At 37.1% G+C, this 19,064-nt stretch overlaps 2 protein-coding genes across 2 annotated transcripts; one reads left to right on the forward strand and one right to left on the reverse strand.

The window, feature by feature from the left end:
• Window positions 1-12,732, forward strand: LOC112056865 (GTP-binding protein 1). The gene is made up of 12 exons (XM_052881463.1): window positions 1-504; window positions 2,139-2,250; window positions 3,384-3,558; window positions 3,932-4,110; window positions 4,786-4,949; window positions 5,466-5,588; window positions 7,326-7,441; window positions 7,960-8,104; window positions 8,920-9,102; window positions 11,227-11,362; window positions 11,741-12,023; window positions 12,591-12,732. Exons 1-11 carry the CDS (start codon window positions 409-411, stop codon window positions 11,926-11,928), a joined length of 1,617 nt encoding a protein of 538 aa, XP_052737423.1. The 5' UTR covers window positions 1-408; the 3' UTR covers window positions 11,929-12,023; window positions 12,591-12,732.
• Window positions 12,733-17,540: 4,808 nt separating this feature from the next.
• Window positions 17,541-18,799, reverse strand: LOC112056866 (mediator of RNA polymerase II transcription subunit 9). The gene is made up of 3 exons (XM_024097352.2): window positions 18,532-18,799; window positions 18,339-18,444; window positions 17,541-17,821 (listed from the first exon to the last, which is right to left on the reverse strand). Exons 1-3 carry the CDS (start codon window positions 18,708-18,710, stop codon window positions 17,681-17,683), a joined length of 426 nt encoding a protein of 141 aa, XP_023953120.2. The 5' UTR covers window positions 18,711-18,799; the 3' UTR covers window positions 17,541-17,680.
• Window positions 18,800-19,064: the final 265 nt, after the last annotated feature.

The following is a 19,064-nucleotide window of genomic DNA, read 5'->3' on the forward strand; positions in this document are numbered from 1 at the left end:
ACATATTGTCAAAAAGTTGGCACAAGGCAGATTATGTTCCATCTGTTTTATTTTGCTTGATCAGCTTGAATCTATTTTCATAATCTCGATTTGAGTATTTCATGTGTATTTTGTGTATGAATAAAGTCATTGTTCAAAATCTGTATTACTAGAAAAGTGTTTTCGCTTCACAACAGAGATTTCTTATAACTAAAATTACGTATCTATAACATTTTTTTTTAATAAACTCTAAAAGTGATTTCGTTTTAATAAACTTTAAACTCCCGGAATAAATAACAGGTTCATTGTTAATATTTAAAGGTTTTTGAAGTGTACAGTGCTGGTAACAACTAATAACAGTACAAGTATTTTGATGACATAATGGTGTAATCGTTCGCTTGTGAAAGAAAATTCTGAAACTTCACGATAATGGAACAGAATATGGATTCGCCAACTGCTGCCAGCCCGCTGCCAGAACCTGAGGCGCGGGACTGTGAGACTGACTACTCCAGTATTAGGGGGAAGGTGTGTTTCTAAACATGTTCTGTTTATTGATTGTTTACATCATTTCCGCGCGAAACCACTTAGAGTTATATATTTATTGATTGATACTTATTGCACAAAAAGAAAAATTAGAACAAAACTAATAAAAACACATCATCATCATCATCATCATCATACATATGCTTTTCTTAAGAGACTATTGTACATCATTTATGGAAATTATCCATCATAATCATTATATGGATATTTGTATACATCCCATCATAGTTTCACCATAGTAAGTATGTTTAGCTGCGATACATAGCAGTATCTGCCTGCCTTTTTTCTATAAAATGGTACATTTCATTCATGAAAAACAATTAAGTTGCCCACATGATAAGTCAGAGAAAGGTTGGGAAAAGCAGAAAAGTTAAAATGATCAATTTCAGTCAGTGAATAGTTTGAACATAGATTAATAGGAAGGTAGTTTTCTTTAATGCATGTTTAAGAATTCAATAAGTAATTTTGTTATCTAAAGTTTTTGCTGACTATAAACAGAAATTCCCTAAAAGATTTTGATATTGCATCATTAAAACTGTTATCTGTTATCAGGGGAATCCCCATCAATAGAGCTTAGTTGTATAATATTTAATGTCTGCTTTCTTATAGTGCTGTCTAAGATGTGTATAATGTAAATAAGTATTCCAGAAGTATGATATTGCATCATTAAAAAATATGTTACTTTTGCTAAAAACAATATAAGATAAAGTATATGAAACTTTCAATAGAGTTTAGAAATTGGGTTTTATTTATGTTAAATGAAATTAAAAACCAAGAAAAGGTACCTACTTGGTATTACATCATTAAAAATAACAAACACATGAAAAAAATATTATCATGGGGAATCCTCATCAATAAATTTTGGTTTGGTTGAATATTATTTTTTATAATAGATTCATTTCATTCACCAAAAAATATTGTTAAATTGTTATTTATGAATACTTTAGATAAAATGCAACTTTTCCAATTGTTATTTTGTATTATACAATAGTATTGTATAGTAAGGTGCAAACTTTATCATGCATTATGATGCACATTACAAAATTTTAAGTATCATCAGAACATGGAGGTGCAGTGACACTGTCCCCTTTCACTGGTCTTGACTTTAGCATACTCTATGTATGACCTGCATGTAGCAACATCCACAGCTAACTTCTGACACATCATAATGTTTGCATTGTTGTATTGCATCTGTATTTGTTGCAATATTGCATCATTGGTATCTTGAAGTTCAATTACCTTGAATCTTTGAAATACTCTGTTGTATGATGAAATAAGGGCTGCGCTATGGCATAAGTATTTCAAATAAGGAAATGATTGATTTTGTTATCACCAAATAATTACAATGTTGCATTTTATTTTAAAAATGCTCAAATAAAATATCTCATTAGGTTTTCTTATTACACATGTGCAAATCTAAGTAACAGGAAGATTTTAATTCCTTATAACTAAAAAAGTAAAAAGGAAGGTTAATATAAGTAGTAACTGCCTAAAATAATATTTCAAGTATGTAATCTCAACCATTATTTTCACCCTAAAGAACTTAAGCTTTTTAGTTAAAAGTATGTAATGTATTCTCGGCCATCAGTTAAATTGCAATTACATTGTTATTTTAGATGATCTTGGTGAGCCCCACAGCTGATGAGTATGACCTACTGCGCAAGCATTTGCTAGAGAGGCTGGACACAGGCAATGGAGAAGTCATCTATGATATAGGACATGGAGAAGGTACGTCATTTTTTTTAAGAATATTTGCTATATCTAACTAGTCAGAAAAGACTGTATTAAGAGTGGGTTGACAACAGTCCAATGGGGCAGGGTTCAAACCATCACCCCGCAGTGATGAGTCCCATAGCTTTACCATTGAGCTATTGAGGCTCTAATCATTCATCTCATTGTTATCAACCTATTTCAATAGCCCACAAGGCCAGGCCTAGGAGAGGGGATATAGAACTTAGACCCTCTATGCTGCTCCTATGTGGGTTGGCTGGCTTAGTATAGCAATTTCAAACTCTTTTATGATCACTTTCATATGTTAATGATAATGTCTGGGAGCTTTTTGTGATCTCTGAGGCATGAGGGTTTTTTCTACAAGTTATCCTTTGACTACAATCTCACCTACTGGTGATGATGCAATCTAAGGGTAGGGTGAAACACTACCGACTTTAATTGATACTTTTTTTTATTGAAAAATAAAACTTAGTGTTAGACTGCATAATTGTACAAAAATAGAGTTCTGCAATTGAATAATAATATAAATAGTAAAAATTATGTTTTGCAATAAAAACCTCAGTCATATATGATAAGAGATATAAAAGTATGACGTCACTGAGGTTTTCATAACTATTTCCAGTAACATTGATAATATATCACTATTTGATAATATCAAATAACTGTATGCAATATGTAATGTTTATAGATTAATTATGTATTTTTAGAGAAGATATTAAAGGGTTAGCTTATGTAATGTAATATTGATTGCAGCAAGTTATAAGCAAGATGGCTTGATGGAGCGGAGCTACTATAATACTGCATGCAAATAATTTTTCTCCATTTATATATATAAAAATGAACTTTTGTTTGTTAGTCATGCTTAAACTCGAGAACAGTTGAACAGATTTATCTTATCTTGGTGTTGAGCTCTTGGAGGTATCGGTTCATGGGAAGGCTTAAAAGGTGAGAAAAATTGGAAAATTCCCATTTTTTTTATAGAGAGCATTATTTATGCTATCTCTTAGGTCTACAGATGTGGTACCAGACCAAAGATACAGATGAAGTAGATAATTTGTTAAAGGCAACTCACAGTTGCGAACTCAAAGCAATGAGACTGAGTCAATGAGTTGAAATGAGTTTGTCAACAGATGGCAGAGGGTTGACAGAGGATGAGTACAGTGCTTCAGTGGCGACGCTGCAGTCGCTGGTGAGCGGCGAGCGCATCTCGTGTGTGGAGCTGCGGCGCTGGGACTGCGGCAGCGGCCTCACCGGACAGTACCTGCTGCGCACCGAGCTCGACCACAATGACTTTATGGAGATCAGGTGAGATTCTTCTTCTTCCAGACTTGGTCACAATGTTGGTCTTGGTGTGTAGGTCCACTGTTGCTAATCCCTTCTGGAGTCTCTTCAGCCAGTCGAGCTTGCTCCAGAAGCTTAGCTTATTTACACTTAGCATTTTATGGATTCAATGTTAGTGCTGTGTCCAACATATGACAGAAAAGAAAAAACGAAAATAGTTGATTACATATAAGTCGAAGCGAAGCTTGACAATGTTTGCTAGTGAACTAATAACTGTCTGGACATTAGAATTTGCCTATCGTATAGTAGTAGTACTTTCTCTGCTTTCCTCAATTTAATAGTAAAGTCATAAGCAAACCAACTTGGCTACTGACAAGTGGACTTTGATATTTTGTAGGGTGGCAGTGGTGGGCAACGTGGACGCGGGCAAGTCCACGCTGCTGGGTGTGCTGACGCACGGCGAGCTGGACAACGGGCGTGGCTACGCGCGCCAGCGGCTGTTCCGACACAAGCACGAGGCCGAGAGTGGCAGGACCAGCTCCGTGGGCAACGACATTCTGGGTTTCGACAGTATAGGTGAGTCGCGGTGGTGGGATGCGGGCAAATTCGCGCAGCTGGTTATGATGAATCACAGCGAGTTGGATAACACCGGCTGTTCCGCCGCAAGCATGAGGCTAAGAGCTGCAGATGTAGCTCTGTGGGAATGACATCCTGGGTTTCGACAGCATAGGTGAGTGGTGGCGGTGGTAAGATGCGGGCAAGTCCGTGCTGACTCACAGCGAGCTGGACAACAGCGGCTGTTCCGACACAAGCACGAGCTGCTCTCGGGCTTACCTATGTGATTTGGGTTCCCGAGGTCCTGGGTCGGGCATCATGAGATACATCAAATTCTCAGTCTGGAGTTGGGAAATTGATGGTATTACAATCCCGTGCTTCGAATAGCACGTTAAGCCGTCGGTTCTGATTATTATCATTAACATATGATTGTGTTTGTTAATGGATTTAACATTATTATTCTAAGCCCGCCGACCCGCATAGGAGCAGGATTGTGGGTCTAAGGCTGGGTTTGCCCTGTAGGTGTTTGTTAAAAGAAGCTCATAATGATGAATGCGCTGCTCTACGCCTGGCGTCCTGATACGAAAAGCAAGGATATCAGTGTGTGTTGCTGGTATCCTATTATGTGCAATACAAAAAAAGAGAATACATTTTCCCGGCTATGACATATTAATGAAGTTGTGTTTGGTGTGTCAGGTAACGTGGTGAACAAGCCGGAGCACGGCGCGCTGGACTGGGTGAAGATCTGCGAGAAGTCGTCCAAGGTGATCACGTTCATCGACCTGGCGGGCCACGAGCGGTACCTCAAGACCACCGTGTTCGGCATGACGGGACACGCGCCAGACTTCGGCATGCTCATGGTAAAGAATAATATTTCTAGTAACAAACAAACAGACAGACAGGCAAACAGACAAAAAAAAAATTTTAAAAAATCCCAATTGTGTTTTAGTATTGTGTAAAATAATTATGCCATTAACTTCTCGCAACTCAGTTCTTCTACCGTAAAAAGTTGTGAGATCCATGTAATACCTAGATGGTTACATTATTCAGTACTTAATAGAACTGTCTGTATTAAATCATTATGTAATTAGCTAACTTAATAACATCTTATAGTTACCATATCAATATTAAAAATCTTAAATAACATAGATTGACTTGACAAAGCATTTCAAATAACATAGATTGACTTGGCCATCGCATGAAGACTATGTATCTCACAAGTGAAATACATATTATATTCCCCGTCCCATTGGTCTATTGTTGTACCCACTCCTAATACAGTCTTTCCCGACTAATTGCAAAGTAATGGGAATATTGGTCATATTTAAAAAGATATGGCAAATTTAGACTGTATCCAGTTGGTGTGTTTGTGGCAGATTGGTGCAAACGCTGGCATAGTGGGGATGACCAAGGAGCACTTGGGGCTGGCGCTGGCGCTGGCCGTGCCCGTGTTCGTGGTCGTCACCAAGATTGACATGTGCCCACCCAACGTGCTACAGGTAGTACACGCTTACATATACAGCATGGATTTATTTGTTTATTTACCAATAATTACACACTAATAAATGCACCAGATACACACATATAAATACAACAACTAAAATACATATTTTTAGCAGACCCATAAGTGGATTACAAAAAATAAGAAAACCAATGTCAAACAAAGATTATTCACAATATTTGTCAGGACAACTTAATTAACAAATCAAATTGTAACCAAAATAAGACCCTAGAATGGCAGAGAATGATCTTGAGTGGAGTCACGCTTTTGAACGTTGTGGGTAGGGTTAAGGCCCCTTGACAGTTAATAAACACTCCCCTTTTCCACTCAAGGCACTCTCCCCGCCTATCCCAAAATCACCCATGAAGGATTATCCAACAAAAGGTGTGGACGGATCGAATGCCACGACAAGAATTAATGAGCTAGACCATACGGCAAGCGCCTTATATCGCCAGTCGTTCTTGCCTGATGTCTACCCCTCTCTAACTCCCCACTCTTTACGGAAACAATTCGCGCCACCTGACGTCATATCCGTCTCAGACTACTATTTCTTACAATATTATATAATCTTTTCAACATAAAAATGAAACCGACTTCAAAGATGTATTTCAGTTATTATGATTTTAACACAAAATTATTAAACCGATTTTTATGAAAATGAATCTGAAAGTATACTTTATTTTATTTATTATTTCAAACAAAAAATAATTTTCAAAATTAGTTAATAAATGACGAAGTTATGAGATAACAAACATTAAAAATAATCATACGAACATACGCGTCGAATTGAGAACAGCCTCTTTTTTGAAGTTGGTTGAAAATAAACTAATACATAGTTTAAGTCAGTCAGTTTATTAGCTAGAAGTAATTATAAACAAAAACAGTTGGTTTAATGAGTCAAATATACTAAATATATAATGTAAGTAAACACAATATTATGCACGTGTGCGCTCAGTGTAGTAGGTAGTTAAATTCGGATTACTTTAGCGGTGATTTTGTAGGCACGTAATATATCTGTAGTAGAATCTTTGATGAGATATCTCGCGCTGAAAGGAAGACTGTCGATCAATATATTCGTTTGTTGTAAAAAAAACAAAAGAAAGAAGGTGAGATATGTCATTGTAGGCATAGCTGGGCATTAACTCGTTAATCCGTTAATCGTTAATTAACGACGTTAACATTTTGATTAACGGATTAACTTTTAAGTTAACTTTTGAAAATGTTAACGGACACCTTAACTTCCGTTAATATGCAGAAGTCCGTTAATCGTTAATCCAATGCCTACTATTTACCGCGCGACGCGAAAAACAGGTTCAGACAAGTAAGAAATGAATGATTTTTTTTTTAAAGAAATCAACAAATTACTATATTTATGTAAAATATAGATAAAATCAACAAAAAACAAATTATGGCACTTTTCCCCAGTGCTCATCATTATTTTTCCAATTGGTGATCTCACACAATGATATAAAAATGTAATATTAACACAGTCATATTAACGGATTAACGATTAACGTTAACTTGCGTTAATTCTTCCGGAATGTAACGCTTTAACGTTTAACGAAGCTGACTTTTTTGGCAGCGGATTAACGATTAACGAAGTTAACTATTTGATTAACGGTGCCCAGCTATGATTGTAGGTCTATTTAGTTGTTGGCGTTTACATTTTCTCTGATTTCCCAGTGCTCCCACAATTATGATTGGGAGTGATCACCACTAAACATTTTGTGGACAGGATAACCTGAAGCTGCTGATTAGGATCCTCAAATCGTCCGGCTGCCGCAAGGTGCCGGTGATGGTGAAGACCAAGGATGACGTCATCGTCAGCGCTACCAACTTCGTTTCTCAGAGGTAAAGTAATTTATTATGATGAGGAAATTGAACAAGTTTTATTAAACACTTAATGTGGAATGGGGAAACAATTTGGCACAGAGATGAATATCTTAGCATTCCATGTATTCACCGTGCGGGTGCCAGGTCCATCCCGTGGTAGAAAGAAAACTTCGAGCAGAGTTCTGGACTTGTGACCAAAGAACGTAGGGTTAAGGAATGCCTTGACAATCGATTAACACTCCCCTCCTTCGCTCATGTTATTCTCCCTGCCTAGTGTGGTAAAATTTTATTTGAGCAGCTTTGGATACTTGGTCTAATAAAGAACTTGCTGCAGTTCTAGAGCGGTCAAGGTCTTTAAGCAAGAGAAAGAGAGAGATCTAGATATTGAAATGCGATATCCTCTGGGATTTTATAGTGTTTTTAATACCAAATCAAATGTCTCAAACGTAAAAAATATTGACAGCACACTGTGTTGAGTGTAAATATTGTAAGTAATTTGATAAATAAATGACACTAAAATATTGTTTTTTCCGCAGGCTATGCCCAATATTCCAAGTGTCGAACGTGACGGGCGACAACCTGGAGCTGCTGACGATGTTCCTCAACCTGCTGAAGACGCGCATGCCGTCGCAGGACGACAAGCCGGCCGAGTTCCAGATCGACGACACCTACTCTGTGCCTGTTAGTGTACAAGTGTTGTTGCAGGCCATGTTGATATTCCAACTACGATAACTATATACTAACTATTTTTCTCATGCTATTCTCAAGCTAGCCATGTTACAAGGCTTGGGCACTGCTGACTATGTCATTCAGGTGGGACATTGGTAACTATGTTGCTCAAGCTGGGCAGTGTTATAAAGAATAATCACAGCTGCCTAAAGCCTCAAGTTCGGCACTGTTGACTATGTTCTTTCAAGTTGGACACTGCTGAACCAGTCACACAAGCTGGGTATTATTTCAGAGTGGCCACTATCGACCATGTCGTTCAAGTTAGGTGTTGTTGACCAATTTGCTTAAGTTGGGCATTGCTGACCAGTTTTGTCAAGCTAGGCACTGCTGACCATGTCACTTAAGTAGAGCATTATTGACCATGTCGCTCAAGCTGGATATTAATGGCCAAGTTGCTAAAGTTGGGCACTCCTGACCATGTTTCCCAAGCTAGGCACCATGTCGCTCGAAAGGAGCACTGCTGGACAAGTCGCTTAAGCTGGGCACTATGTGAGAGCGTTGCCACTATTGATCATGTCGCTCAAGCTGCGCACTACTTCAGAGCGTTGTCACTATTGATCATGTCGCTCAAGCTGCGCACTACTTCAGAGCGTGGTCACTATTGATCGTGTCGCTCAAGCTGGGTATTCTTGACCAAGTTGCTGGACTCCTAACCACTTTTCTCAAGCTAGGCATTCCTGACCAGTTTTCTAAAGCTAGGCACTGCTGACCATGTCACGCAAGTGGAGCACTGTTGACCATGTAGCTCAATGTGGGCACTGTTGCAGGGCGTGGGCACGGTGGTGTCGGGCACGACACTGGCGGGCGTGATCCGGCTGAACGACACGCTGCTGCTGGGCCCCGACCCGCTGGGCCGCTTCACGCCCATCACGGTGAAGAGCATCCACCGCAAGCGCATGGCCGTGGCCGAGGTGCGCGGCGGACAGACGGCCAGCTTCGCGCTCAAGAAGGTAAGACCAGTGCCGGAGCAAGGTGACAGGGTGCCATAAGCAATCTTCCTCTGTGTGCCCCCCCTATCATTAAGTTAACTATGAAGATATAATTTTAAAAAAAGTGTGTAATCTTCGACGCACGAATGGAGTTTACTCTTTCAGATCGACTGTCTAGGTGTACGTTGCCTCGCAGCATACACTATGTACGTCACAATAGTACGCCTGAAAAGTGAAAGGTGCGCAACCGAGGAGCAGCAGGTCACGGCGTGCGATGATGATTATAAGACATTTCGCTTTTATTCAGAAGAAGATGGGAGAATATATTCGAATTAGAAATGTAGATCCCGCAGATTTTCGTTTGGAACGAATTTTATAGTTTTAACACCGCATTAAGAAAAAATATTGGATAAAAATACATATTGGAATAGGTCAAGCTGTTTTCCTGTTTTAGACTAATTATAATGAAAAGCAATTATTATTTAATAGTAGATTTGCATTCTTTATATATTTAGTTTCGATTGTTTTGTAACTTGTATACTCTCACATACAAAACTACATAACATAACATTTTATTATGTTCTTATATTTTACAATTTTATGATATATATATATTTTATGATATATACATACGTAATATCATAAAATCACAAAATAACACACATTTAAAAAAAGTACATATATACTGACTCGTAAATGGCTCTCATAGCCAACCTTTATTTTTTTTTTGAAAAACAAAATTAATTTCTAAAAAGTAAATACCATGAGTTTTTAACATCTTCATTATTCCGAGAGTCGGGAATCGAACCGAGTCCTCCGTGACATCGTGTCGGTCACCGCTTCTATTACGCCGAGGAAGCTATATGAGAGGTCGACGAAATTGTGATTCGCTATAAACAGGATTACGTCCGTCACAGGGCAAATTTATCAAAGACGATAAAAGCAAAGGAAAATTAAATTGGAGAGAGGAATTGCACTTGACTGTAACAAAAAATACCAATTCAAACCTTAATATTTCATAAGATCTCTGAATTGAAAAATTATTTTATATACATCTTTTCGATGACATCGTTTCAAAAAAATCGTTCGCACTTTACTTGTAGGGTACCCTAGAAAAAAATATTTATCTTACGGATATGATTCCGGAGGGTGTGGGTTCGAATCCGGTGGGGGCATGCACCTCCAACTTTTCAGTTGTGTGCATTTTAAGAAATAAATATCACGTGTCACAAACGTTGAAGGATAAACATCGTGAGGAAACCTGTATACCAGAGAATTTTTTTAATTCTCTGCGAGTGTGAAGACTGCCAATCCGCATTGGGCCAGCGTGGTGGACTATTGGTCTAACCACTCTCATTCTGAGTGGAGAATTGAGCTCAGCAGTGAGCCAATTATGGGTTGATAATGAAAAAATAACAAAAACCCTTCTTAGCGGACGACTACTGCCAAAAGGGAATGCCATCCCTGTCCCTGGCCTACCCTAACCAAGGCGCGTTTGGAGCCCTCGTAACTTTAATTTTAAGTTTTCGAATGATTATTATCACCATTATCTTAAGTTTAATATTATTACCTTACGTTTCGAAAGAGCTTGTAAACTAAGCCTATTTGAAATAAATGAATTTTGACTTTGACTTTGACGTTAACCCTAACCATCCAAAAATCGTTGGCCTGTGTTTTACGACATTTTTTAAAGAATTATGATCGGTTTTTTTGTTAAGCTAGTTGGTAACAGCTTCAAATTTTACTTCGAACTTTTAAAAATTATTTTTCTTTAAGGAACATACTTTTAATAAGCCAATTATTTAACCAGATCCTTATTTACACATCATGTTATTTTAGCAACTCTGCAACTACTTTAGCAAGCACATCTCCATATTATACTGAGCTACAGCTGGCTTCCCAGGTCCAACGTTGTATTGGCCGGTGGGCATTCCTCTTTCATCTTTGTAAATCAAGCGGTTTTCGATATTTTGTGATGACCTTTCGCTTTAAAAAAGACTGCTGAATTACTGCCGCTTTCTAGTGCTAATAGTCATTGAGCTAAACCGCGGTCAGACAGACAGACATGGCGAAACTATAAGAGATTGTTGACTACGGAACTTGGTTAAAAGTGGGCTAATACTTATGATGATGTTCCGGTGACAGATCAAGCGGTCGCAAATCCGCAAAGGCATGGTGATGGTGTCCCCGGCGCTCAACCCGCAGGCGTGCTGGCAGTTCGAGGGCGAGATCCTGGTGCTGCACCACCCCACCACCATCTCCTCGCGCTACCAGGCCATGGGTATATACTATTTGTAATCATTCTATTTCAACTATTGTGTTGTTTATGCTGCTGACCTCGTGCTTTTGCTTTGTTTTTAAGTTTATTAACTTGTAGATTTCCATTTTTTCCAATTAATGGCTCCTTAATGAGGCAGGGAATCAGTAACGTCACCGGGGGTTGTAGATTTACTAGCAATCCATTTAGCTGTGTAGAAAGAATAACTATCATTGCAATAGAATGAAAAGAAGACATTTTTAACCTAAGGAGTTTAACTGTGCCAAATTTCTGCCAAATGATGGTGAATCGCGAAACGATAAGTCGATCTAGAGAATAGTCGTGGCGATTTTGTGGTGAGTTAGATAATCAATGGTATAAACTTTTTTGTTGTTATGGCAGTGCACTGCGGCAGCATCCGACAGACGGCGTCGATCCTGACGATGTCGCGCGAGTGCCTGCGCACGGGCGACAAGGCGCTCGTGCGCTTCCGCTTCATCAAGCACCCCGAGTACCTCAAGCGCGGCCAGCGGATGGTGAGAATGTTGCTCTCACAACAAACAGCGTCCGGCAGACGGCGTCGATCCTGACGATGTCGCGCGAGTGCCTGCGCACGGGCGACAAGGCGCTCGTGCGCTTCCGCTTCATCAAGCACCCCGAGTACCTCAAGCGCGGCCAGCGGATGGTGAGAATGTTGCTCTCACAACAAACAGCGTCCGACAGACGGCGTCGATCCTGACGATGTCGCGCGAGTGCCTGCGCACGGCCGATGATATTCTAATCGTCTATAATTTGTCCGCAAACGTTTTACGCCATTTTCTATTATTTGTGTCCCCAATGCAACAGGAGATCGTTGACCAGTCTGACGACACGACATTTCCTCAAGACTTGAGAGTTGGTTTGTTTGTATGTTTGCTTATGTGTTAAGCTTGTTCGTAACAGAAAAAATATTGTCCTGCAAATTGTGTGGTACATAATCTCGTTCCTGCGCTCAGAAATTTTCATTACCTACCAGAGTCAAGAATTTCCGTAAATATAAAAGTTGAGCGTCTCATGAAGATACTACTCACGGAAAATTAACTTGATAGTAATCAATTGTAAAAATGCTCCGCGGCTCCTGGACTATAAATGAAATTAAGACAATTAGCCTCTTTTGCTCGCCTCAGTTTCGACGCATTAGTGACATATCTAATAGTATAAAATGTTTGAACCTTCGTAAGAGACATGTTTAGTATCAGTACCATGCACTCAGGTGTTCCGCGAGGGCCGCACCAAGGCGGTCGGTAATGTGCTGCGGCCCGAGCCCGCCGCCAGCGGAGCCCGCGCCGCGCCCGCCCGCCCCGCGCGCCACGCCGCGCGCACGCAGGGCTCCGGCGACCACCGCACCGCGCCGCACACGGTAAAGCATATATCATCATCAGCAGCATCATCTACATCATCATCATCATCATCATCATCATCATCATCATCATCATCATCATCATCATCATCATTATCATCATCATCATCATCATCATCATCTACATCATCATCATCCATCATCATCATCGTCCTATCATCATCATCATCATCAGCATCAGTATCATCATCATCAGCATCAGCATCATCATCATCCATCATCATCATCATCGTCATCATCATCATCATCAACCCATATTCAGCTCACTGCTGAGCTGAGATAAGATTTTGATTTGATTCGGAACTACTAATCTGGAAATATACTAGGAAGTCGATTCAATTTTTATGTTATAAAGATATTATTAATTAATAAAACTTTAAAATAAAAAAATCCAAATGGCAAAAACGCTGTCATTCGTTTTTTAATGCTTTAATAGTTTATTAGGTCATTGGTGAATCTCAGATTACCGTTTTGTTCATCAGCAACAACAGCAGCAGCAGCAGACGACGGAGAGCGACGTGACGGCAGTGGACTCCCCGTTCGAGGTGCAAGCTGACAAGCGAGCCGCCGCGCGCCGCCGCAAGCGACACGACAAGCCGCCGCCCGCGCCCGCGCCCGCGCTCGCCGCCAACTAGACGCGCACAGGCAACACAGACAACACACAGACATGACTTTTCGAATTGCCGCTACAAGTTGTTTGTGACCACAGACAATATAATTGTGAATTTCGCACCTACGTCATACAGCTAAAACAACTCCGAGTTCTAGCCCTTTTGAGCCTCATACAACTAGACGCACACACGCAACACAGACAACCCACAGACATGACCATTCAAATTGCCGCTACAAGTTGTTTGTAACCACAGACGATATAATTGTGAATTTCGCACCTACGTCATACAGCTAAAACACTCCGAGTTCTAGCCCTTTTGAGCCTAATACAACTAGACGCACACACGCAACACAGACAACCCACAAACACATTGACCTTTCGAATTGCCGTTACAAGTTGCTTGTAACCACAGACAATATAAATGTGACTTGCAATTACGAATTCCGCACCTATGTCACAGCTAGATTTACAGCTCTGAGTTCTAGCCTTTTTGAGCCTCATACAACTAGACGCACACACGCGACACAGACAACCAACACACACTGCCACAGACAATTATAAAAGTGACCTTGGCAATTGTGAATCTCGTAATCATTGCATACGCAAACATACTACTATAGTGTTTTTCAGATATCATGGGTACGGTCACAGTTCGTTTCACTATTGAAAGTTTGCCGCGATTCACGATAATAGTACGTATTATGAACGTCATAAGGCAACTGTCACCATGCCCATGCTATCTGAAAAACACTTTAATACACACTAACATGACCTTATTTCCACTACAAACTGCTCCGGGCATCCCATCTTCACTGCTAAAGATAATTCAAACGTTAATTTTAACGCTATAGACACTATAAACGCGACTTTTGAATTACACATTGACACATAGGTACATGCGCACACACAGACGTACAGATTGTACTAAATATAGTTTATTCACGATATTTTATATAATTACAAATATCCACTGCAATACTAGTTGTAATAATTCTATATCAAAATTTTAACCTATACTAATTATAGAAAATTTATATTTTATTATTCCTAAATTACATAGAACTAATTAGGACTCCCACTATGTTTTCATGTATGGCTCAAAGTACAACGAAAATTAGCCATTAAATAATCAGCAGGTTGGTGCATACATGTGACTTTATTATATCGAAACCTGAAAAGGCAAATGTCGCCCAATAGCGGCGAATCTAAAATATAGCTTTTCTTTATGAATCTACAGTGAGGAAGACAGAAAGAGAGATATTTTCGATTCTGCTATTGGTCGTCATTTTTCGTTCTTCTTGAGATATATTGTGGTTAGGCATTAGGCCTTACTCACAGATAACCTAATTTGGTATATATTAAAATATTATAGAATCAACTACTTTTGGAATAATTCAGTCTACATTAGTTTTTGTTTCTTCTTCGATTTTTTTTTTAATACTCTCAATACAAATTTTAGACATCTTCAGATGATCTTAATTCAACAATATTTTATAATCAAATATTGTAATTGAATGGAATGAACAGCAGTCTAAAAATGTTTTCTATTTTGGGGATTCTAGTATTAAGTAATTTAACTGTAACGAATTTTATTTGTTCTATATATACAGAGTGCTCGGGGGTATTTCCTATAACTTTCGGGTTATATTGTTTAAGGTAAATTATTTAAACATGTCCAAGGAACATGTGTTCTAAAATGAATATTTTCGGAGTAAATATTTCTTTTGTAAATAGATCTAAAATGTGTCCCTTATATACGCATCCTTATAATACGTAGCGAAACTTATTCATTGATAAATATCACGAAGTAGCTAATTAGTGAAGTGCGGAGTGCCAGCTACAAATATGTTGTCGATATCGACAAAGTCAGATAAAGGCTGCATCCATACCACTACCAGAAAGTGTAAGGGCTTATATCGGGCTGGTCCTGTTCAATCAAGAAAATTACTGCACCAAGAGGTCATCGCTCTTGTCAAAAATGGAGTCTAGTACTGTCATCATCTTCTTATCTTGTCATTGAATAAAAAAAAACATTTCTTTTCATTCTACCTAAAGGCGTGTGTTATGTCGGATGGATAGTCTGAATTATTGGAATCACTTTGTATGAAGACATAAAAAAATTTTTTTTTAGTAAATTGTCAATACCTTGAAGTTATGGGAAATACTTCCGAGCACCCTGTATAACAATAAGTACTTACCTATATACTTTAATGGAAAAATTTCGATATTTTCATAATCATTGTACATTACAAACTTCCGCAAAAATCCGCCTCGTAACTATTTAATTTTTAAATTGCTTTGACAGCTCCCAAGTTTGGCCTTGTAAGCCTGTACCTATTCAATGCTCTAGTGTTAATTAAAACAAATATATTACATTAATTCTTATCTTCCCTACAATAATAATTAGGGTATTTACTGCTTGTGTTGACGCAATAGATTGCTAAGTCTATTAAACATATTCTAAATCACTAATCTCTGTTGAATAGAGGTTAGTATTATAATTAGTATAAATTATATTAATAATTTCTATTTTATATAGACTTTATTTCAATTTACATCCACTTTTACATAGTCTTTCTGTATTTTTAAATTTAAATGTAGGTATTATATAATTAGGACGAAAATATTAATTTACATTGTGTTAGTGATATAGGATTCAAGTACAGAAGCTTTGTTGGCTAATAAAATTGCTAAGTATAGAGTAATTATTTTGATTGTAAAACTAATTAGTTCAGTCTACATTAAACAAGATTAAAAATATACCCATCCCAAGTAAAGTAAGTAACTAACTGAATGGAAGTGCAAAAAATAATTGTAAATTGTGAACAATATCTTGCAAAAAATAATTTATAGGTCTGGCAACAAATGATATCTTTTCATTATGTATTAATGAAATGGGGCCTTTTTGTGAGCAATAAGTGGTAAAATGAATCTTTACCCAAACATTAAAATATCATAGATAAATATAACATGTTAAACATGTTGCCATAGCTATAAATTCGAGAGACTGGTATAGCCTTTGCTGTTCATAGTAAATTATGACTTAACTTAAACTAATGATTGAAACTGGTCACTGCAGGTCAGTGTGTTTTGAGATACTATTTCAGTACTTTGAAGGACTAATGTGTGTTGAACAGAAAGAAAATATCCTTGATTGATATTGAAAATTGGTTTTATTGCGCGAGCAGAAAGTTTTTGTTTGTTATGTTTATTTTCATTTATAATTTTTATTATTTTTGATTGTTAAAAAATATACACCTAATTAAAAAACCTTTCAGGAAATTGTATTGATTTTTTATGCATATAAAATTAGTCATTAGAAGAATGCAGAAACTTATGTGTGTTGTAATTTGTAAGATATGACTTGACAGAAAAGTAAAAGTGTACAATATTTTGGTACATAGATAGGTTGTATCAACTTGAACAGTTTATTATATTCCATTAGTGTTGCTAGTGTCTCGTCCATTGCTCCATAGACAAAAATATATCATTCATCAGTATTCACTTTCGGTACCATTGTAATGTGATTTTTCTAAAATAAGAGGATATTTTTATTGTTTTTTTGAGAAATAAAACTAGCTGGAAGTGGAAAATGTGTATTATTTTTATTACATAAACTAAACTACATAACAAAATTTAAATTTTCTAGCTTAACTACAAACTGCTCTACATCAGAATAATAATTAATTGCTGTTTTCTTTGCTCATAATTGAAACCCTATGTATATGTAGGTTTATAGTTCATTAGAAACAAGTTCTGCACATTCAATTCAATTAATAATATTTACATATTATTATTTACATCTTTGATAACTTTACCAATACACAAATAAATTCAAATCCCCTTGATTTCTTGGAATCAGTTTTTAATTGAGTTAATTGAATAAATAGTTTAGGAAAGAAAAGTTAGCATTAATAATTTTTATATCACACTAAATTACCATGGTCATGTTGAAAAAGTCAATCTATTTTACATAATAATTAAAAATGAAGTTTTCTTTCTATAAACTTATGTAATATTTCACACTAGTAAAACTGAAGAGCTGTAAAAATTTATTACTATTTCATATGCAGAAACATAATTATCATTTCTTTATCTGTTTCTTGGCATCATCAATACCTTCTCTAAGGTTTTGACTAAATTTCCTATAGAAAGATGTAAGCCTGTTCACCTTTTCTGGATTCATTTCAGAGAGTTTTTCCTTCCCTCTAAAGAATACAGACACGGCTAGTTGTGCTGCTCGTCTTACAGGGTAAGACTCTGCAATCTTCTGCACTAGATGTTCATTATTCGCTAAATACTTAAATAATGCTCGTAGAGGCATTTTGAATCACTTGAATGATGTTTCAAATGAGCACATGTTTCGGTACTTTTGCAAAAGTTCTCTTTTCAATTGCAACTGTGTTCTTAATATTTCAAACTGTTTTAGTTGATCTTGTTTATTATATTCTATGCCTGGCAGACGCTTGACCTGGAAAATGAGAATTTGTTCATGTTTATGAAAATTAAAAATTTCTACATTAAATCCCTGAGTCTAGAGTCACTTTCTAAAAATTGTATTTAACTCTACTCTCCCTGAAAATTATGAAATTTTAACTATTCTATAGGACTGGGCTATTCATGCTAGATTTATTGAACATTTTTGGAATATTGAAATTAAATAGTGAGAATTTTTGAGTTAATTGAAGACTATCTCTTAGTTCTGTGTAACATGATGTTCTTATCAAGTATGTTAGCCTCTCTCACGTTGGTTTAAGTACATACCCAATGTCCAGTTATCAAAATAATTTAAAATAGACTGCAAAACATGTGCTGCTATATGGATGTTAAACTGTACAGTAGCTGCCTCTGTGTGAATATACCCAGGATATATCTGTAGGCTATATTATAAGTAAAAACTGCACATTGTATTTCTCAAAGAATATAAACATTTTGTGGGTAGATATCTATTCTATGTTCATAAAATTTCATATATAGTATGTTATTACCTGAGAACGGGCTATATCAAATTTCTTCTGCAATTCTAATACTTTCAAACTGCAATCTTGAGATTCCCTCGCTTTGGCCGAGTTGTCGTGAAAGTCACGTTCAACACTACGTAACAGAAAAGACACTATTATGACAATCGTCAATAAACGTGACGATTAATTATCTAAAAATAAAATTGAACAAAGATTATACCTCCGTATGATTTCGTATACAATCGGTAAAAAATCTATGTCTACTTCTTGAACCGTGAGCGGACTAAAATTGTTTTGATCTGTATGGTCAGTGTTGTTTTCCATTTCAAATGATTGTGTTGATGGACGATGGTTACAAATAACAAAATTAACTTGCCTACATATAATTGCAAATATCATATATTTTGATTTGTAGAAATTAAATAAAAATATTTTCCACTTTACAATGAAATTACAAAACTTCAAACTTTCAATGTCAAACTTTGATGTCAAACTTCAAGTTCAAATTCAAACTACCATAGACAACTGTCAAGCCAGATAAAAAAATTTTTTATTTAAAAACAAGCTTACGGCTCTGGCTTCTAGCCCTTTTGATTTCACAGATACAGATAAGCCAAGCTGTTTTTTAAAAAAAATTAAATCAAAAGATCGACACCGAGCCGAAAGCCCACGAATATTTGTGGCAAGCACCGATTATATCAAAATAAGTCGTTTAAATACTCGTATTTACCTGCACTCGGCGAGTATCTAAAT

This window comes from Bicyclus anynana, chromosome 5 (genome assembly GCF_947172395.1).
Source record: "Bicyclus anynana chromosome 5, ilBicAnyn1.1, whole genome shotgun sequence".
NCBI lineage: Eukaryota > Metazoa > Arthropoda > Insecta > Lepidoptera > Nymphalidae > Bicyclus > Bicyclus anynana.